General features: G+C 48.7%; 3 protein-coding genes across 3 annotated transcripts; all 3 read left to right on the top strand.

Moving 5' to 3' along the window:
* Window positions 1-2,745: 2,745 nt before the first annotated feature.
* Window positions 2,746-3,545, top strand: DEU56DRAFT_935646 (uncharacterized protein; the record flags this gene model as incomplete). The annotated part of the gene is made up of 1 exon (XM_041358797.1): window positions 2,746-3,545. Exon 1 carries the CDS (start codon window positions 2,778-2,780, stop codon window positions 3,543-3,545), a length of 768 nt encoding a protein of 255 aa, XP_041210851.1. The 5' UTR covers window positions 2,746-2,777.
* Window positions 3,546-10,303: 6,758 nt separating this feature from the next.
* DEU56DRAFT_732639 (uncharacterized protein) lies at window positions 10,304-11,116 on the top strand (the record flags this gene model as incomplete). Its single annotated transcript, XM_041348284.1, has 1 exon — window positions 10,304-11,116. A coding segment is annotated over one exon (813 nt), but the record flags the coding sequence as incomplete, so codon positions are not given.
* A 499-nt stretch (window positions 11,117-11,615) lies between these two features.
* Window positions 11,616-11,822, top strand: DEU56DRAFT_732419 (uncharacterized protein; the record flags this gene model as incomplete). Its single annotated transcript, XM_041348272.1, has 1 exon — window positions 11,616-11,822. A coding segment is annotated over one exon (207 nt), but the record flags the coding sequence as incomplete, so codon positions are not given.
* Window positions 11,823-16,502: the final 4,680 nt, after the last annotated feature.

Raw genomic sequence — 16,502 nt, 5'->3', positions numbered from 1 at the left:
TATCTTGTATCTGGTTATCTTTCCGTCTGAATTCCCCACTGTGCCGCCTCTGAAAGCCATAAGCTTCTCACAGTCGTCACATATTTTTTAACCTTCAGCAAGCTTATATTTTTCACGCCTTTGATTCGGGAACTCTGGTTTGGCCAACCCGTCGTTTTGAATCTAGGCAACATCTACAGCAATAGAATGACTACTACACAGTATTCTACCCGGTTACGCGCACGACAGGCGCTGGTCAAGAACTCGACCCCTAACAGCAAAGCAGCTGGCCTGCAGCGCACAAACAGTGAGTCCGCACTTTCTTCAGTCTCTACATCTCCGGGGGAAGGGACGCCTCGAGCGTCCTCCCCTGCGCGTTCCGTCGACACCCCGATCCGCCTATACAGCGATGTGGTGTTGACGCGAGTCCCCTCGATGCCAGGTGCGCTCGAGGCGACCCCTATAGGGGCTATACAAACCTTGGGCTCGAAGCCCAAAGATCCTAGCCCTGGAAGGACGGGAATAGTAGACGCGATAACTGAAAGTGTAGCCATTAGTGTAGATAATAATAGAAAGGGACATAATGTTACCTTTGACCTACACAATGAGACAGAAAGCTCGTCCGGTGAAAGGACCACAGCGTCTGATGACGATCAGACCAATAAATGGACAAATGTCCAGAGGAAGCGCGGATGGAAGACCCCGATGCGCGAGAACTCTGAAGAGAGGCAAAGAACCTCTGAGTTAAGTCAGGAACAAGAAAACCTGGTAAAGTTAGCGGAGAATGAGCTAACAAGAAATGATCGTAAGAAAATAGAGGCTAGGGAGCGCACCCTAAGCCTTAGTAGAGATAGCACAGACTCCCGGGAGGAAGGACCTTCCAGGAGTAAGGGCAAAGGTCCAGACCCTCGGAACTGGGGTGACCTTGACCTCGAGGACGAGGAAGTCGACCTTGAAGCCCAGCGAGCCGCGTTGGAGTCATTTAGAGCCTCCCGCGAAGCCGAGGATTCGGGAGATGGTGAACCCCGGGAAGAAACACGGGACCCTGATGAATCCCGAATGGATGAGAGTATGGTAAAGGGGCTGCTGGACGTGGGGTACTATGTACCTCGCGCCAAAGCTGAATTGGCGGTAAAAGCTATTAAGGACAAGGTAACTAGTCAGTTCGAATCTCGAATCAAGGAACTCGAGAAGAAACTCGCCTTGAAAGAGAAAGTCGGTAAGGGGAAAAGGCCCTTGAAGACCACAAATCCCGCAGAGGGAATGGTGGACAGGGTACTGGAAAGGGCTTCCAGCCCGCTGCCGACTAGGTCTACACCACCTGCGATGGCACCTATCCAACAGGTAGCCCCTAAAAGCTACATAGGTCAGGTGTTGGGAAGGCTGAATACTTCAAAGAAGGATAAGTCTAGAAAAGCGAAGAAAAAGAAAACACGCACCAGTCCAGACCCCAGGGACAGTGACGAGTCGAGCTCGTCCAGCTCATTGTCCAGCTCATCAGATCCCCCTGACCCCACGGAGTCAAGTGAGTCGTCCTCGGATGAATCTAGCATAAAGTCGTCGCGACGACGTGCTAGAAAAAGCGGGGGGGCAAGACAAAGAAGAATACCCTAAAACCCATACCTCCAGTAATGTATGACGGATCCCCTGATTCGAGAGCCTTCCACCAGTTTCTGACAGAGGGGACTGCCTACGTCAAAGACGGACAGGTGGAACGAGAAAGACAAGTGTTCATTCTCGCGCACTATCTAAAGGGCCGCGCACGTGAGTTTTATACAAGAGAAGTGTCGGGAGACCCTTACTGCTGGAGACTTAGGTGTTTCTTTACTGAACTCTTCAATCACTGCTTCCCCATCGATTTCAGGATGAAGCAGAGGGAAAAGCTCAACCGGTGCTATCAGAATGAGAAAACCGTAAGAGAGTATATCTATGAACTTAGTGAGTTGTGGAACATGATAGGCGATGTAGCGGAGAGGCAACAAGTAACTCGCCTATGGACTGGACTTAACTCAAGTATACAAACTGAACTCTGGAAGAAGGAGTTAAACCTGGAGTCTTCCTTGTTCAAGGAAGTACAGAGTGCGGCCGAAATCATTGAGATTGCACACTCAGTACCTGTCCAGGCTCGGGACCGATGAGCTAAGAACGATAATGGAGGGGGGAATGCCAACTCAAAGGGGGACAAAGGCGAAGGGGGTCGCCACCCAAAGTCAGATGACCAAAAGGGAAAGCAACACGAGCACCGTTGTAATGGCCAGTACAATAGGGCGGACGGCCAGACCCATAGGTATGGGCAGCCCAAAGAAGCTGGTAACTTGGGACATCAGGGGAAGGAAGGAAGAAAACCCAAGTACCAACCTAATGAGAAACGGGTTGACAGGCTAAGTCCCGCTGAGAAAGAACGACACACCACAGAGGGATTGTGCTATGTGTGCCATCAGGCAGGGCACATATCTAGAAATTGTCCTCAGAAGACCACGGTAAAACGTGATGGAAAGGTAAACTCCCCACCAGGAATACAGAATTACAGTATTGAGGTGGATTTGAATGAGACAGACCGAATGCGATACCTGGAGGAATCCACGGCTTCGAATGACGCAGTGGACCTTGGGTGCTCATCAATGACCTTGGAATTTGAGAACACCCAGAGTGACACAAGAGTCAGTGATAACACGATCCCACTGACCTTGGAGTCTCTGGGCGCTAAGAATTACACAAGGGTTAGTGATAACACGATCTTACCTAGGAGAAAGAAGTGGATCTCACAGAGAGATATCCATGGGACTAAGCCCACTGAAATGGGCGAAGTATTGTCCAGGAAGGCAAAATACCTCCTGGACGTGGGGATATACCCTGGGGACCCGGATCCTTGGGGGCTCATCGACCCAGAGCGGTTCCTGGTTTACTGTGTGTCAGAAAGTGAATATGTTATAATGGATAACGAGGCCAGAACTGACCCTGAACTCACCATTCCAACTTCATTACTGATGACTCCAGAATTCGAACTGGGGGGGTGGTATGCGCAACGCATCAGAGAACTAAGGGGTATGACCTCAGAAGAGGTCCGAAAGTGGAGGAAGCTGCAATGCGATAGCTTACAACGCATGGGGACCCCTTTTGTGGATCGGGTCGTCCAGCTCCTGAGTAGACACAGAGCGTTCCTCAAGGATCCACCTGATTATGCGAGGCCAGGTCGCTTCGAGTGTGATCGCTTGGTTGATGGGTCATACAAGATCAGAGACCTCGTATTGGCCTATCAAGTTAGCGTACCTGCTTCACTGGTGGAGAACCCCAAATTCGAGTTAGCTAGATGGTATGAGAAGCGACTAGCGCAAACCTACGATGTGTTATATGATGAGCTGTCGGCCACCGCACAGGAATTTGATGTGTTCCGGCTCCTGGATCGTGGGGAGCTGTCAGAGGAAGATTGTCAGCTCGAAGATATCGTCAGAAGGGTATACACACCTGCGCCCAACGCACAATTTCTCTATAATGAGTCTCACCTGTTTGTAATTGAACTGAACGGTCAGCAAATACCAGCAGGAACTTACCCAGCTCTTCAATGAAGTGCCGCTGTGGCCAAGGATTTTAAACAAAAAATACCTAAGCCAGTGGTTGTGGTGGTCCATATAAATGGCAAGCCTGCTAGGGCATTGCTGGACTCAGGATCGTTGTCTGACTTCATGTCAGTAACATTGGCAGAACAACTAAGGTTACCTTTGGTTGAACTAGCCAAACCAATAACTGTCCAGCTCGCCGTACAGGGTTCGAGGTCGAAAGTGAACCATGGCGTTACGGCCCGTTTGGAGTACCAATCGATAAGGGCTGAGAGGTACTTCGACATAATTAACCTACAAAATTATGACTTAGTACTGGGGATGCCGTTTATGTTCCAGCATAAGATATTAATGGGATTAAACCCACCTCGTGTCGTGGTTGGCAGCAATGAGCCTTTACCAATGAAGGGTGAGGAGGTCACGACGCTGGAGTCGCGTGTGTCGGAAATATACCACGAGAACCTAGCACACGTGAGGGTTAAGCTGAGGGAGTTAGCTCGCCCACTCTGCGCTAAAGCGAGTGAGACTGGCTTACCTCCTCTTCGTGCTATAAATCATACAATACCATTAATAGACAAGACAAAAATTTACCAGTGGCGTCCCTCCCAATGTCCTGAGCCGCTATGCCCGCAATGGGCGGAGAAGAGACGCTCGTACTTGGCCACTGGGAGGTGGCAAGTAATGAGTGCTGGGAATACTGTTCCTATGTTGTTTATTTGTAAGCCCGGATCAGATAAATTGTGGACGGTAATAGACTTACGGGAGCGAAACAAGAACACTAGGAAACTAACCTCCCCGCTCCCTGATATGGAGGGAATATTGAGGTGTGTTGCAGGCAAACGGTATCGTTCGGTGCTTGATGGGCAAGATGCCTATGAACAGATTCGGGTGATACCCGAGCATGTACCTAGAACAGCGATGACGACGCCAGATGGCAACATGGTCAGTAACGTCTTGCAGCAGGGTGACTGCAATGCGCCAGCTACGTACCAGGCGTTGATGAACCATTTGTTTGGACAATACCTTGGCAAATGGATGGATGTGTATCTTGATGACATCATCCTGTATTCTGACAGCCTGCAGGATCATGTGGAGAATATTAAGACGGTGCTTGATATTTTAGATAGAGAAAGTCTTTACCTGAGCGAAAAGAAACTTCAGTTCCTGTGTGAAGAGGTCAAGATCCTCGGAAGGATTGTCGGGGACGATGGTATCCGCATGGACCCGGAAAAGGTCGACCGTGTGCTGAATTGGAAGACACCTACAAACAGGGACCTTTGTCGAGGATTTGTTGGGTCTGTTGGATACCTGGCAGATGACATTTATAAGGTTAGAGTGCCGTTGGGCGTCCTATCTGAAGTAACTGGGGACGCCGTACCTTTTCATTGGGACTTCGCCCAGCAAAGGGTGTTTGACACTGTCAAGCAATACACTGCGACGTGTGCGCCGCATTGCAGGGTACCTCTAGTGTATGGCCTGGACGCGCAGCCCATCTTTATGATGATGGATGCTTGCTTAGGGGGCATAGGTGGGGTCGTGGCGCAAGGACCAACCTGGCATGAGGTGAAAATAGCCGCCTTCTACTCAGCTAAACTGAATTCAGCACAGAGGAATTACCCAGTGCACGAACAAGAGATGCTGGCGGGGGTTGAGACTATGCTTAGACACCGTGATATATTACAGGGTGCTCACTTTGTCTGGCTGATGGACCACAAGGGCCTCATCCACCTACTGAATCAGCGCAACCTGTCAGGGAGGCAAGCGCGCTGTCATGCATGGTATGCAGTCCATACCATGACATGTGTGCTATACAAAAGATAAGGAAGGTATAATGAACTGTACTCTACCATATCACCAAGTGATTCTATCATTTTTCATTGATTCATCAGTCTGTTTTCTGAAGCCTCGTTTCTCGTGTTTCATTTCTCATATTATACACGGGGATTTCTATGTATTTCTATTTTGTTCTGTGACCTTCCATTTCTTTCTATTTTTCTTGGCTTATTCATCAGACTTTCTCACTAGCTGACTGATCATGTTTGTAATCAGGTCATGTGACTGGGAAATAAGGTGATTTGTAAGGATTCAGCCTGACTCATCGTGTTTTGTCACTGATTTGTCATGGTTTGTAAGACTTGCAACTGTATTTATAATCTTCTTAGTAAACAGGATGACTCAGCTCACCAAAAGGCTTGGTTTGTAAGCACAACCTTACCAATCCATGAGATGACTCATGCCTTTGATTTATCATGCTTTGTACGATACATGTATTATTAGTAAAACAAGCTGACTCAGCACACCAAATGGTAGGATTTGTAAGCACATTCTTACCAATCCATGTGATGAATCATGCTTAGTAATCTGGCCTCCAAAAAGGTATCAAAGGAGCCCATTTTACACCCATGCAAATAGAACTTCCCACTTTAAACCTAATATCACTAATCTGAGAGTGATCAGGCAAGACATAGTCAAAGTGCAGGCAAACCAAGTGCCTTGAAGTAAGACTAAGACAAACTTACACTTTAAACCTATCCCACTAATCTGAGAGTGAGATCAAGGCAAGACATAGTGAGAGTGCAAGTACTATCATTTCAACAAAGTAACTTCAGGTTAAAGAGCCCACAGGTAGGCTGTCCAGATAACTAAGTTACTCATCACTACTTTACTGAGCCAAGCTCTACGTACACTTAACGAAGACCTCTCTCTTTTGCAGGAAGAGAGATACGAAACAGGAGAACACGACAAAGTTGAGACAAACTTTCATAGGTTGAAACACGACCTACTAGGGTGAAACATACCTATCATTTTTCCAGACACAACAAATCCACAGACACAGTTTATATAGTTTCTTCAAACAAGGAGGTAACTTGTTTACTCTTTGACCACCCACGAACAACACATTATCAACCAAGAAGTAGAAAATCCGTTGACCGTGAACTTGAGGAGCTGGCAACTCCTAGTCTTATCAAAGTGTAGTTGTGATTGTCACTACATTTTACACTGATTTTATATAAGACCCTCAAGTAAGAAGACAGCGCTGGGTTGAGAAAATTGGCGAGTTTGACTTCGAGGTGAAGTACTTACCGGGTGTGGAGAATCTGCTCCCTGACGCCCTGTCCCGTATGTATGTGTTCGACGCGCCAGGGACCGTGCGTACTGCCAGCGAGTATACAGAGCATGACGACGTTGACAGGGTTGTAAAGCCCGACAGATTGGTATCGATGCCTTTAATCGTGGGGCAGGAGGCGTTGGCAGTGAGTCCGCGCCGTAGCGCTCGGGTGGCTGAGCGGTCAGTGAAGGCAGGTCACCTCGATAGCAGATCTCTAGAAGCTTCTGATCCATTGATGATCAAAAGCATCTGGGGAACAGGCAGTGAGGGTCTGGGGCATCGGACCACGACTGCACCCTTGGTAGCACAGAGGGGGAGGGGCACCATGCCCTCGGTTGCGACAAAGGGGCAGCAGGTGTTGGCGGTGAGTCCACGTCGTAGCGCGAGGGTAAATGGGAGAAACAGGACAGAGGGCCATGATGATGGCCATTCTCAAAGTGGTTCTGATCAATTGATGATCAGAAACACTTGGAAGACAGACAGTGATGGGTTGGGGACTCATGTCAAGCACTCACCCTTGGTTGCACAGAGGGAGAGGGTCTCCACACCCTGTGGCTCACAGAAGGAGGGAGCTGATGGGATGATGGTTGCCTCGAAGCCTGCAAGGGTTACTTATACTTGTCTACTGAATGGGCCGGGCCACTCGAATGAAGAAGCAGGCCGGCACTCACCTGCCACATCAAACATTGTGCGTCCTCGTGGGAAGGTCGCAATGTTGCCCACGGAAATGGTGCCGCGTTCTCGCGTGAAGCCAGCTGTGGCGCCAGTGGAAACGGGCCGTCCTGAGACGTCCCAAGAGTTTGCTAGACAGGTGAAGAATCATTTCGTGTTGCTCAGGCCGGGCAAACGAAAGGAAGGGGGGGAGAGCGGTAACACTTACCCCTCTGAACCACTACTGAATACAATGGATGAAGTACAGGACGCAGAGCGTCCCAGTGCGGAGGCAGTAACCCTACCAACCTACCCTGAAGAGGAGTTGCTGGGGAAACTAAGGAATCAATATGAAAAGGATCCATTCTTTAAGAAGATAATGGACTCGCCAAAGGAGTTCCACAACTTCGTGATGGAGGATGGGATCCTGAGAATAAAACTTGCTGATAGGGTTGTGATCTGTGTGCCAGACATCACGATCGATGATAGAAAGCTGCAGGAAATAGTAATTAGTCAAGCTCACTCGCTGTTGGCCCATCTTGGGGCAAGAAAAACTCTTACTTACCTGCGCGAGCATGTGTGGTGGAAAGATATGGTGCGGGATGTGCAATCGTATTGTGAAACCTGTGTGACATGTCAGCGAAGCAAGCCTTCCAATCAAAGGCCATATGGACTACTCAACTCGTTGTCAGTACCGTCCTATCCATGGGAGGCTATTGGTATTGATTTTATAGGACCCCTACCGATATCTAAGGATAGGGACGCTGAGTATGACTCGGTTACAGTGATAATCGACTTACTAACGGGTATGGTTCATCTCGTGCCCAGTCGAACAACGTACATGGCTCGGGACGTAGCAGAGCTCGTGTTTTCTGAGGTTTATAAGCTACATGGGCTACCTAAGAGAATAATCAGTGATAGGGATGTGCTCTTCACAAGCGGATTCTGGACTCACTTTCAGAAGCTCATAGGTGTAAAACAACGAATGTCCAGCGCTTATCATCCAGAAACGGATGGGGTCACTGAACGCGCTAATAGGACAGTGACTCAGATGGTGAGATTGAGTATCTCCCCAAACCAAAAGGATTGGGCGGTAAGACTACCAGCCATCGAGTTCGCTATTAATTTAGCAAGCTCTGAGAGCACCGGGTACTCACCATTTTTTACTAACACTGGACGCGTGCCACAAACTATGATCTGGAATAATCCCGGACCATCAGAATACCCAGGAGTAAGGGCATACACCATGAAATTGAAACATACCATAATGGCTGCGCATGACGCCATGATAGCCGCACGAGTGAAACAGACCAAGGACGCAAATAAGCGTAGACGTCCTTGTCCCTTGGAACAAGGTGATCTGGTGTACCTATCAACAAAGAACATCAGTTTTCCTAAGGGATTAGCTCGTAAGTTCTTACCTAAATTTGTGGGACCTTACCGCATTCTAGAAAACTTCGGAAACAATTCGTTCCGACTGGACTTACCTAACCGGATGAAACAATGAGGGATCCATGATGTGTTCCACTCGTCTTACCTTCGAGTTCACCTGCCAAACGATGACCAGCTGTTCCCCGGATGTTTGGAAATGCAGGTCGCGGACTTTGAAGAGGAGAAACAGGAATGGGCAGTTGATCGGATCATTTCCCATAAGGGAACCCGATCGGAGGCTGTGTTTGAAGTCAGGTGGAAGTCTGGGGACGTAACGTGGCTTCCGTACCATCGGATCGATCACCTGGATGCGTTGAAGGAGTATTTTCATGTCTTAGACATAGAAAATGTCTCTGAGTTGGCAGAAGGTAACAGATCGCCTCCTACTGACGACCCGCATGTGTTTCTAGGTAGTATAGGCTGGGAGCTAGGGTATATAACATGCCGCTCGCCTACCACCTCCACCCCATCTGTCAACACCCGCCGTACTCCACTCAGCATCACCGATACTTTGACCACCATGTCCACTGCTATTCCCATCCCACTCTTCCGTGCCTTGGACAATGGGCGTTTCGCCATGCCTGATAGGTACAGGCCAGGAGTCACCCTACTCCTGACCCTGGATCAGATTCGCATCTACCTCCAGCACGATGCTGATTTGCGAGGAGGTAACAATCTCACTACGATCCCATCCCCCGTTGGTTATGATGAGTTTGCCGTTGCACTCAATAGTAATGGGGACAATGGTATTCAAGTCGCGTTAGTCTTGGAGGGCAATTCAGGAGTGCGCGTGCAAGGGCGTCCACCTACCCTCGCGGAACTCGTAGGCCTTGACGCCGCTAGACGACCCATTCCACCTCCCACTAACCCTAGGGAGGAAGCAGGGGGGCGGTGGTTAGACCAGCGTCATTCAGAACTCATGGACGAAGCTTTGTGGGACAACCTGGAGCGTATCCACAAGCAGAAGCAATGGCAAGAGAGAGGGGTGGCTGAAAGACGTGCCAAGAGGCAGCATCGCGAGGATGATGAGGCGCTCAAACCATTCACGGCATCGAAGGTCGGCCAAACCACTACCAATGCCCTGGCCGGACCATCCACCACCACTCGTGCCCATTCCCCATTCCTCACTAATAATCCTCCGCCTCCCATAACCCCTGTTCCAGAGAATCCATCTCCACCTGAGGATGTGGACGCGGATATGCTTGACCACGAAACCACAGATGACGTCACGGACGCGAGGCAAGCTAAGGGGAAAGGGCGTGTCCCTAAGAAGTAGAGGTCATTGAGCAACCTCTGGAGGGGGGTATGTGACGGATAGGCCAAGCCTAGACCGATCACGCACGCTGTCGAAACTCTTAGATCGATTCCCCCCTGACACATATGAAACCAAATATCTTTAACAGCTGATTTCTTTTATCACAAGCCTTACTTTACTATACGCTATAAAGTCTTACCTACGTTGTCTAGTATAGTTCGGTGGTCAATAATCTTATCTTGTATCTGGTTATCTGTCCGTCTGAATTCCCCACTGTGCCGCCTCTGAAAGCCATAAGCTTCTCACAGTCGTCACAAACAAGCAGCAGAGCTTCTTGCCAGCCTATGGCGCATTCAGAACAACGCAGACAAGCTCCGTTGGGCTGCAAGACTACAAGAAGAAGCCGTCGCAGCTGATGCAGAACGTAGACAAGCGGCTGAAGCTGAAGCTCAGCGCCAGCAGACTCTCTTAGCAGAACAAGAAGCAGCAGTCTTGGAAGAACGCAAGAAGAACAAATCTAAATATGCTCCAATCTGTAACATCGATATCCCGTCCAACCCTATAATCCTTCCTTGCCAATACGCTATTCGCAGAATGAAATCAGGAGAATTCTGCGAGCTGTTCTACTTCACGAATAGCAGTCTCGAAGAAGCCTCACGAACTATATTCACTGCCGATGAAGACGCACTCATCATGCTCCCCACCTCAGATGGTCTCCACAAGTGGATTCCGGCAGGTGCTGTGCGAGACCCCAAAGTGCAGGTCGTGAAAGATGAAAATCTCACCTGGGAACAATTTAACAAGGCAGCTCCGTGTATGATAGCGCTGATGAAAGAGAATGATTGGCCTGACGACAGAGTGGACATGCATATCGCATTTTGGTCCGCCCTGCAGAATCACTGTTGGCATCACGATTTCAAAGTCCATAAACAACGAGCGTTACTGCTATACCAGGCACAGCAGAGGCATCGTTGGCATCAAGCCATCGGTAGTTCCAACAGTTGGAGTCTAGCGAGAATCAATCAAGATCTCCTAGACAAAGCACGAGAGACAATTTTCAATCAATTCAGAATACAGCAGTTATCCATCCAGGTACGTTTTCATAATCATAAATTTGATATGATCGCATACTAAATACACCTATTTTCTCTTCCATTTCTGCCCCCCTTGCTCCACGATCATCACATTGGCACAATGTTTGGCATCGCGCCCAAACGACCCTTTTTCACAACTGGACATCATGCCCTATCCCTCCCTTCGGGTTTCCAAATGCTTTGGCCATCGCGGCTCAAATTCCACCACTGAATCACTCAACGGCCAACACGTGCCCTCCAATCACACCCTCAAACCCCCCCCCCCCCCCCCACCCATCACGCGATCATTGCGACCATCGCGAAACCTCGCTCCCCGTTCCCCCCCCACACCCACAACCCGGTGACAAAATCACATCCTACCTCATCCAGTCGTGCGCCCTGACCACGACAGTGACCAGTAGGCCCCAACAACAACACAATCGCGCAGCCAGCTCCCAAAAGTGATCGCCGCCCACATCCCCCGATACGAAGCCCAATAAGAAACTCAAAACCTTTCGAGACCCCAGCGCACCTCTCCCTTGCTGTGCCGTCTGTCTCGGAAGGCCCTCACCTGGGATAGCAAGCATGACACCATCGCTGAACGAATCAACAAAGCCTTATGGACCAAAGAAGGCAAGCAACTCTGCACAGCGTGGCAGCGGGATGAAGGATGTGAAAGCAACAAGCACGACTCCCACCACGTTTGCTCAGGGTGCGGCGCTGTCACCCATGGTGCCCAGCACTGCCCTAGAGCGCAGAAAATCTAGCCCTCTCACGCCCTACAAACTGGAGGCCTGGACCAGAGCACTACAAGATGCTGGCCTCCTACCACGTTTTGCGCAGGTGCTAGAAGGTTTGCGTGCTGGCTTCAATTTAAACTTCCCTACCATAGTCTCTACGCAATCCCCCCCTAATAAACAATCCATCATTACTTACAAAGATCATTTCGACGCCAGTATACATAAAGAACTCCAGAACACACGCTACATAGGACCCTTTCTCGCCAACTCTCTTTTAAAGCTCATTGGACCATTTCAATCATCCCCACTCTCTATTATCCCGAAACCTGGCAAGCCAGGCAAGGTTAGACTAATACAAAACTTTTCATTTCCACATTCTTTCGACCCCCAATTCCCTAACCCTTCTATTAACTCGTTTATTAATGCTAATGATTTCCCCACTACGTGGGGAAAGTTCTCGATCATTTACCTCCTCATCTCGAGACTCCCTCCAGACTCAGAAGTAGCAACTCACGACATAGCCGAAGCCTATCGCACTGTCCCGCTACATCCATCCCAATGGCCTGCTGCTGTAGTACGCACCTCGAACGACGAGTTCTGCATCGATACTTGCACGGCCTTCGGCTCAACACCATCAGCTGGCGTTTACGGACTCGTAGCAGATGCCGGCGCGGAAGTCCTACAAGACCGAGGCATCGGTCCTTTAGACAAATGGGTCAACGATCATATTTTCTTTAGGATCCGAAAACAGTACCTAGAGGAATACAACCACAAACGTGCGGAATGGCACATTAATCTGGCCAAATGTGGAATGCATCAGTCGGGAAGCAGGTTATGGTTTGGCGGCCACATTTTTGATGACGGCTCGGTAGAGGAATTTAGCGAAGACTGTTCCCAGCCAATCAGAGACCTTTCCGGTAACTCACCCAGATCAGAACACGATCTCCTATTCTCCCACAACCTCCAAGATATTGATGACGTCTCAACGGACTTAGGGATCCTGTGGCAATTCGCCAAAGACCAACTATTCGCCTCCCATACCATATACATCGGTTTTAAATGGGACGTCGGACTGCGCTGTCATGCATGGTATGCAGTCCATACCATGACATGTGTGCTATACAAAAGATAAGGAAGGTATAATGAACTGTACTCTACCATATCACCAAGTGATTCTATCATTTTTCATTGATTCATCAGTCTGTTTTCTGAAGCCTCGTTTCTCGTGTTTCATTTCTCATATTATACACGGGGATTTCTATGTATTTCTATTTTGTTCTGTGACCTTCCATTTCTTTCTATTTTTCTTGGCTTATTCATCAGACTTTCTCACTAGCTGACTGATCATGTTTGTAATCAGGTCATGTGACTGGGAAATAAGGTGATTTGTAAGGATTCAGCCTGACTCATCGTGTTTTGTCACTGATTTGTCATGGTTTGTAAGACTTGCAACTGTATTTATAATCTTCTTAGTAAACAGGATGACTCAGCTCACCAAAAGGCTTGGTTTGTAAGCACAACCTTACCAATCCATGAGATGACTCATGCCTTTGATTTATCATGCTTTGTAAGATACATGTATTATTAGTAAAACAAGCTGACTCAGCACACCAAATGGCATGGTTTGTAAGCACATTCTTACCAATCCATGTGATGAATCATGCTTAGCAATCTGGCCTCCCAAAAGGTATAAAAGGAGCCCATTTTACACCCATGCAAATATAGCTTCCCACTTTACACATAAGTGCAGGCCATTGGTGCCTTGAAGACATTGAAACTTCCCACTTTAAACCTATCCCACTATTTGAGAGTGAGATTAAGGCAAGACATAGTCAAAGTGCCGTTGAAGTACGATTTAAGTTAAACTTCCACTCTAAACCTGTCCCACTATTTGAGAGTGAGATTAAGGTAAGACATAGTGAGGGTGCAAGTATCATTTCAACAAAGTAACTGCTAGTTATACAATTAACTAGGTTGCTTGCTATTACTATTTTATTGAGCTAAGCTCCACGTATACTTAACGAATACCTCTCTCTTTTACGGTTAGAGAGACACGAAACAGGAGAACACGACAAAGTTGAAACAGACTTTCATAGGTTGAAACACGACCTACTAGGGTGAAACATACCTATCATATTTCTATCCACGACAAATCCACAGTTGCATTTCTATATAGTTTCTTCAAACAAATAGAGGTAACTTGTTTACTCTTTGACCACCCACGAACAACACATTATCAACCGAGAAGTAAAAAAAATCCGTTGACCGTGGACTTGAGGAGCTGGCATCTTTTAGTCTTATGAAAGTGTAGTTGTGATTGTCACTGCATTTTTACACGCTTCTATATAAGACCCTCAAGTAACAAGACAGCACATAGTCTTGTTAAGCCAGCCGAAGGTCGACAAATACCTTATCGCCATCCACACTTGGTGTAAGAAGCACACGCACGTGCTGGAAGAACTACTTAAGCTTTACGGAAAACTGATGCACGCGTGCACAGCAGTCATAAGGGGAAGAGCTTACCTAACCAGCCTCGAGAGAACAATCTCCGTCTACCGTAAGAAGCCTCACCTTCCGCAGCGCCCTGACAAGGAGGTAGAACCAGACCTTAACTGGTGGACTGAATTACTCCAGTCAGGTGGCGCTTCCCGTCCCATCCGCCCACCACCACGATTCTCAATTCCCCTCGCGTTCTCTGATGCCAGCTCTAGCATTGGCATTGGCATCGTCATCGGCGACAGGTGGCGTGCCTGGAGACTCGTACCTGGCTGGCAGAAAGCTGACAATGGAGCGCACGATATTGGATGGGCCGAAGCCATGGGCTTCGAGCTGCTCGTATGAACCCTCGCTGCTCTCCCTAATGTTGGCGACAACATCATCGTGTATGGCGACAACACAGGTGTCATCGAAGGATGGTGGAGAGGGAGTCAGAGGAACAAAGCAGTTAACGGAGTCTTCAAACAGATTCATGAGTTCATTCTCAATCTACCCAGACATCTCTAGATACGTATAGAGTACATTGTCAGCGAATCCAACCCCGCTGATCGTCCCTCCAGAGGAATATACGGACCAGAACACCTTTTACTCCCTCCTCCCCACATTCCTATCGAAATCAGAGACTTTGTCATCGACGCGACAGCCCCCCTCACTCCCACAGAGCTCCGCTTATTCCACGACGGGAAGTACCCCCCTGCTGCCGCTAAACTCATCAATCGAACCCTTGTACGCCAACAAGCATTCGAGCGAGCTCAAGCCACCCGCGCCGAAGAAGATCAAATCATCTTCAATGCCTTATCCGATTAGTTCCGCTGAACCACATACACGTTTCAGCGCCCCTTTGACGTCTGCATCTCCATCCACGCCAAGGATTCCCCCCCCCAACACTACAAACCCGGACTCATTCCCCTCCCATCATCACTAAGACCCCACTGCCTTGCACGTGAGAGACTTTGCAAGTGGCTGCCAGCTGGGGATAGCACACGTCAACCCTCAGCCCCAGAACCTAATGCCCCGCACGTCAGTCTTTCAGACGATCAGTTAAACCGCATCCTAGAGGTATTAGGCTCGTCATGGGCTGAAACCACTAAAGAAACATACAGTGCAGGCTTATTAGTATTTCATGTGTACTGTGACTCTCTCAGCTTACCAGAAGAACAAAGATGCCCGGTCTCACCCACACTCCTTCTCGCTTTCTTATCCAGCTGTGCCGGATCGTACTCTGGAGCAGTGTTAGCCAATTACGCCGCTGGGCTGAAGGCGTGGCATCTCTTACATGGACGCCCATGGATGGTCAACACCAAGGAGCTAAAAGCAATCCTTGACAGAGCCACAGCGCTCGCCCCAGCCACTTCCAAATCCTCCAAACGCAACCCATTCACTGTCAATATTTTAACAGCCATCCACGCCCACATCAATCTAGACGACCCACTGGACGCAGCCGTGTTCACGTGCATCACGACGACATTTTTCACGGTAGCGCAACTCGGGGAATTTACAGTTCCCGCTATCAAAGCTTTCAAACCCTCAAAACATATCACTCGCGGAAACGTGTCAACAGCAGTTGATCGTAACGGCTTACTGGTCACAAAATTCCATATCCCGAGCACCAAAATGGCACCAACAGAGGGAGAAGACGCCTATTGGGCAAAGCAAGAAGGGCCCTATGACCCAAAAGCCGCCCTAGACAATCATCTTCGAGTCAATCCAGCAGACAATAACGCTCACCTATTCGCTTGGAAGCACCCCAAGGGCTTAAGACCCCTCTCAAAGCCAGAACTCACCAAGAGACTCTCGGCCATAGTGAAAGTAGCAAATCTCCCAGATCTGAAGGGTCACGGCCTCAGAATAGGAGGAACCCTGGAATATCTTCTATGAGGTATACCCTTTGACGTCGTCAAGTCTATGGGCAGGTGGTCAAGTGATGCATTCACGCTGTACCTACGCGACCATGCGGTCATCATCGCACCTTATATCCAAGCATCCCCCGCACTCGAACTGTTCACGCGCCATATGATGCCTCAAGTGCATTAGATGGAAGGGTGAGTACTTCTCCTACCTCTAAGGGTTTCAAGCTTCGCCATTAGCATCGCCGTACTCCTAGCATTGTGGGATCACTGCTCACCTCAAAACCATTAGATTCATGCTCATGCGCCGGGCCGAGAAGCCTTTCAGGCTTTTGCCCAAATACTTACCATTTTCGTAAATCAA

This window comes from Suillus clintonianus (assembly GCF_016758775.1).
Source record: "Suillus clintonianus strain FC179 chromosome Unknown DEU56scaffold_19, whole genome shotgun sequence".
Classification (NCBI taxonomy): Eukaryota; Fungi; Basidiomycota; class Agaricomycetes; order Boletales; family Suillaceae; genus Suillus; species Suillus clintonianus.
Note: the sequence above shows the minus strand (reverse complement) of the source record. Positions and strands in the feature narration are given on the sequence as shown.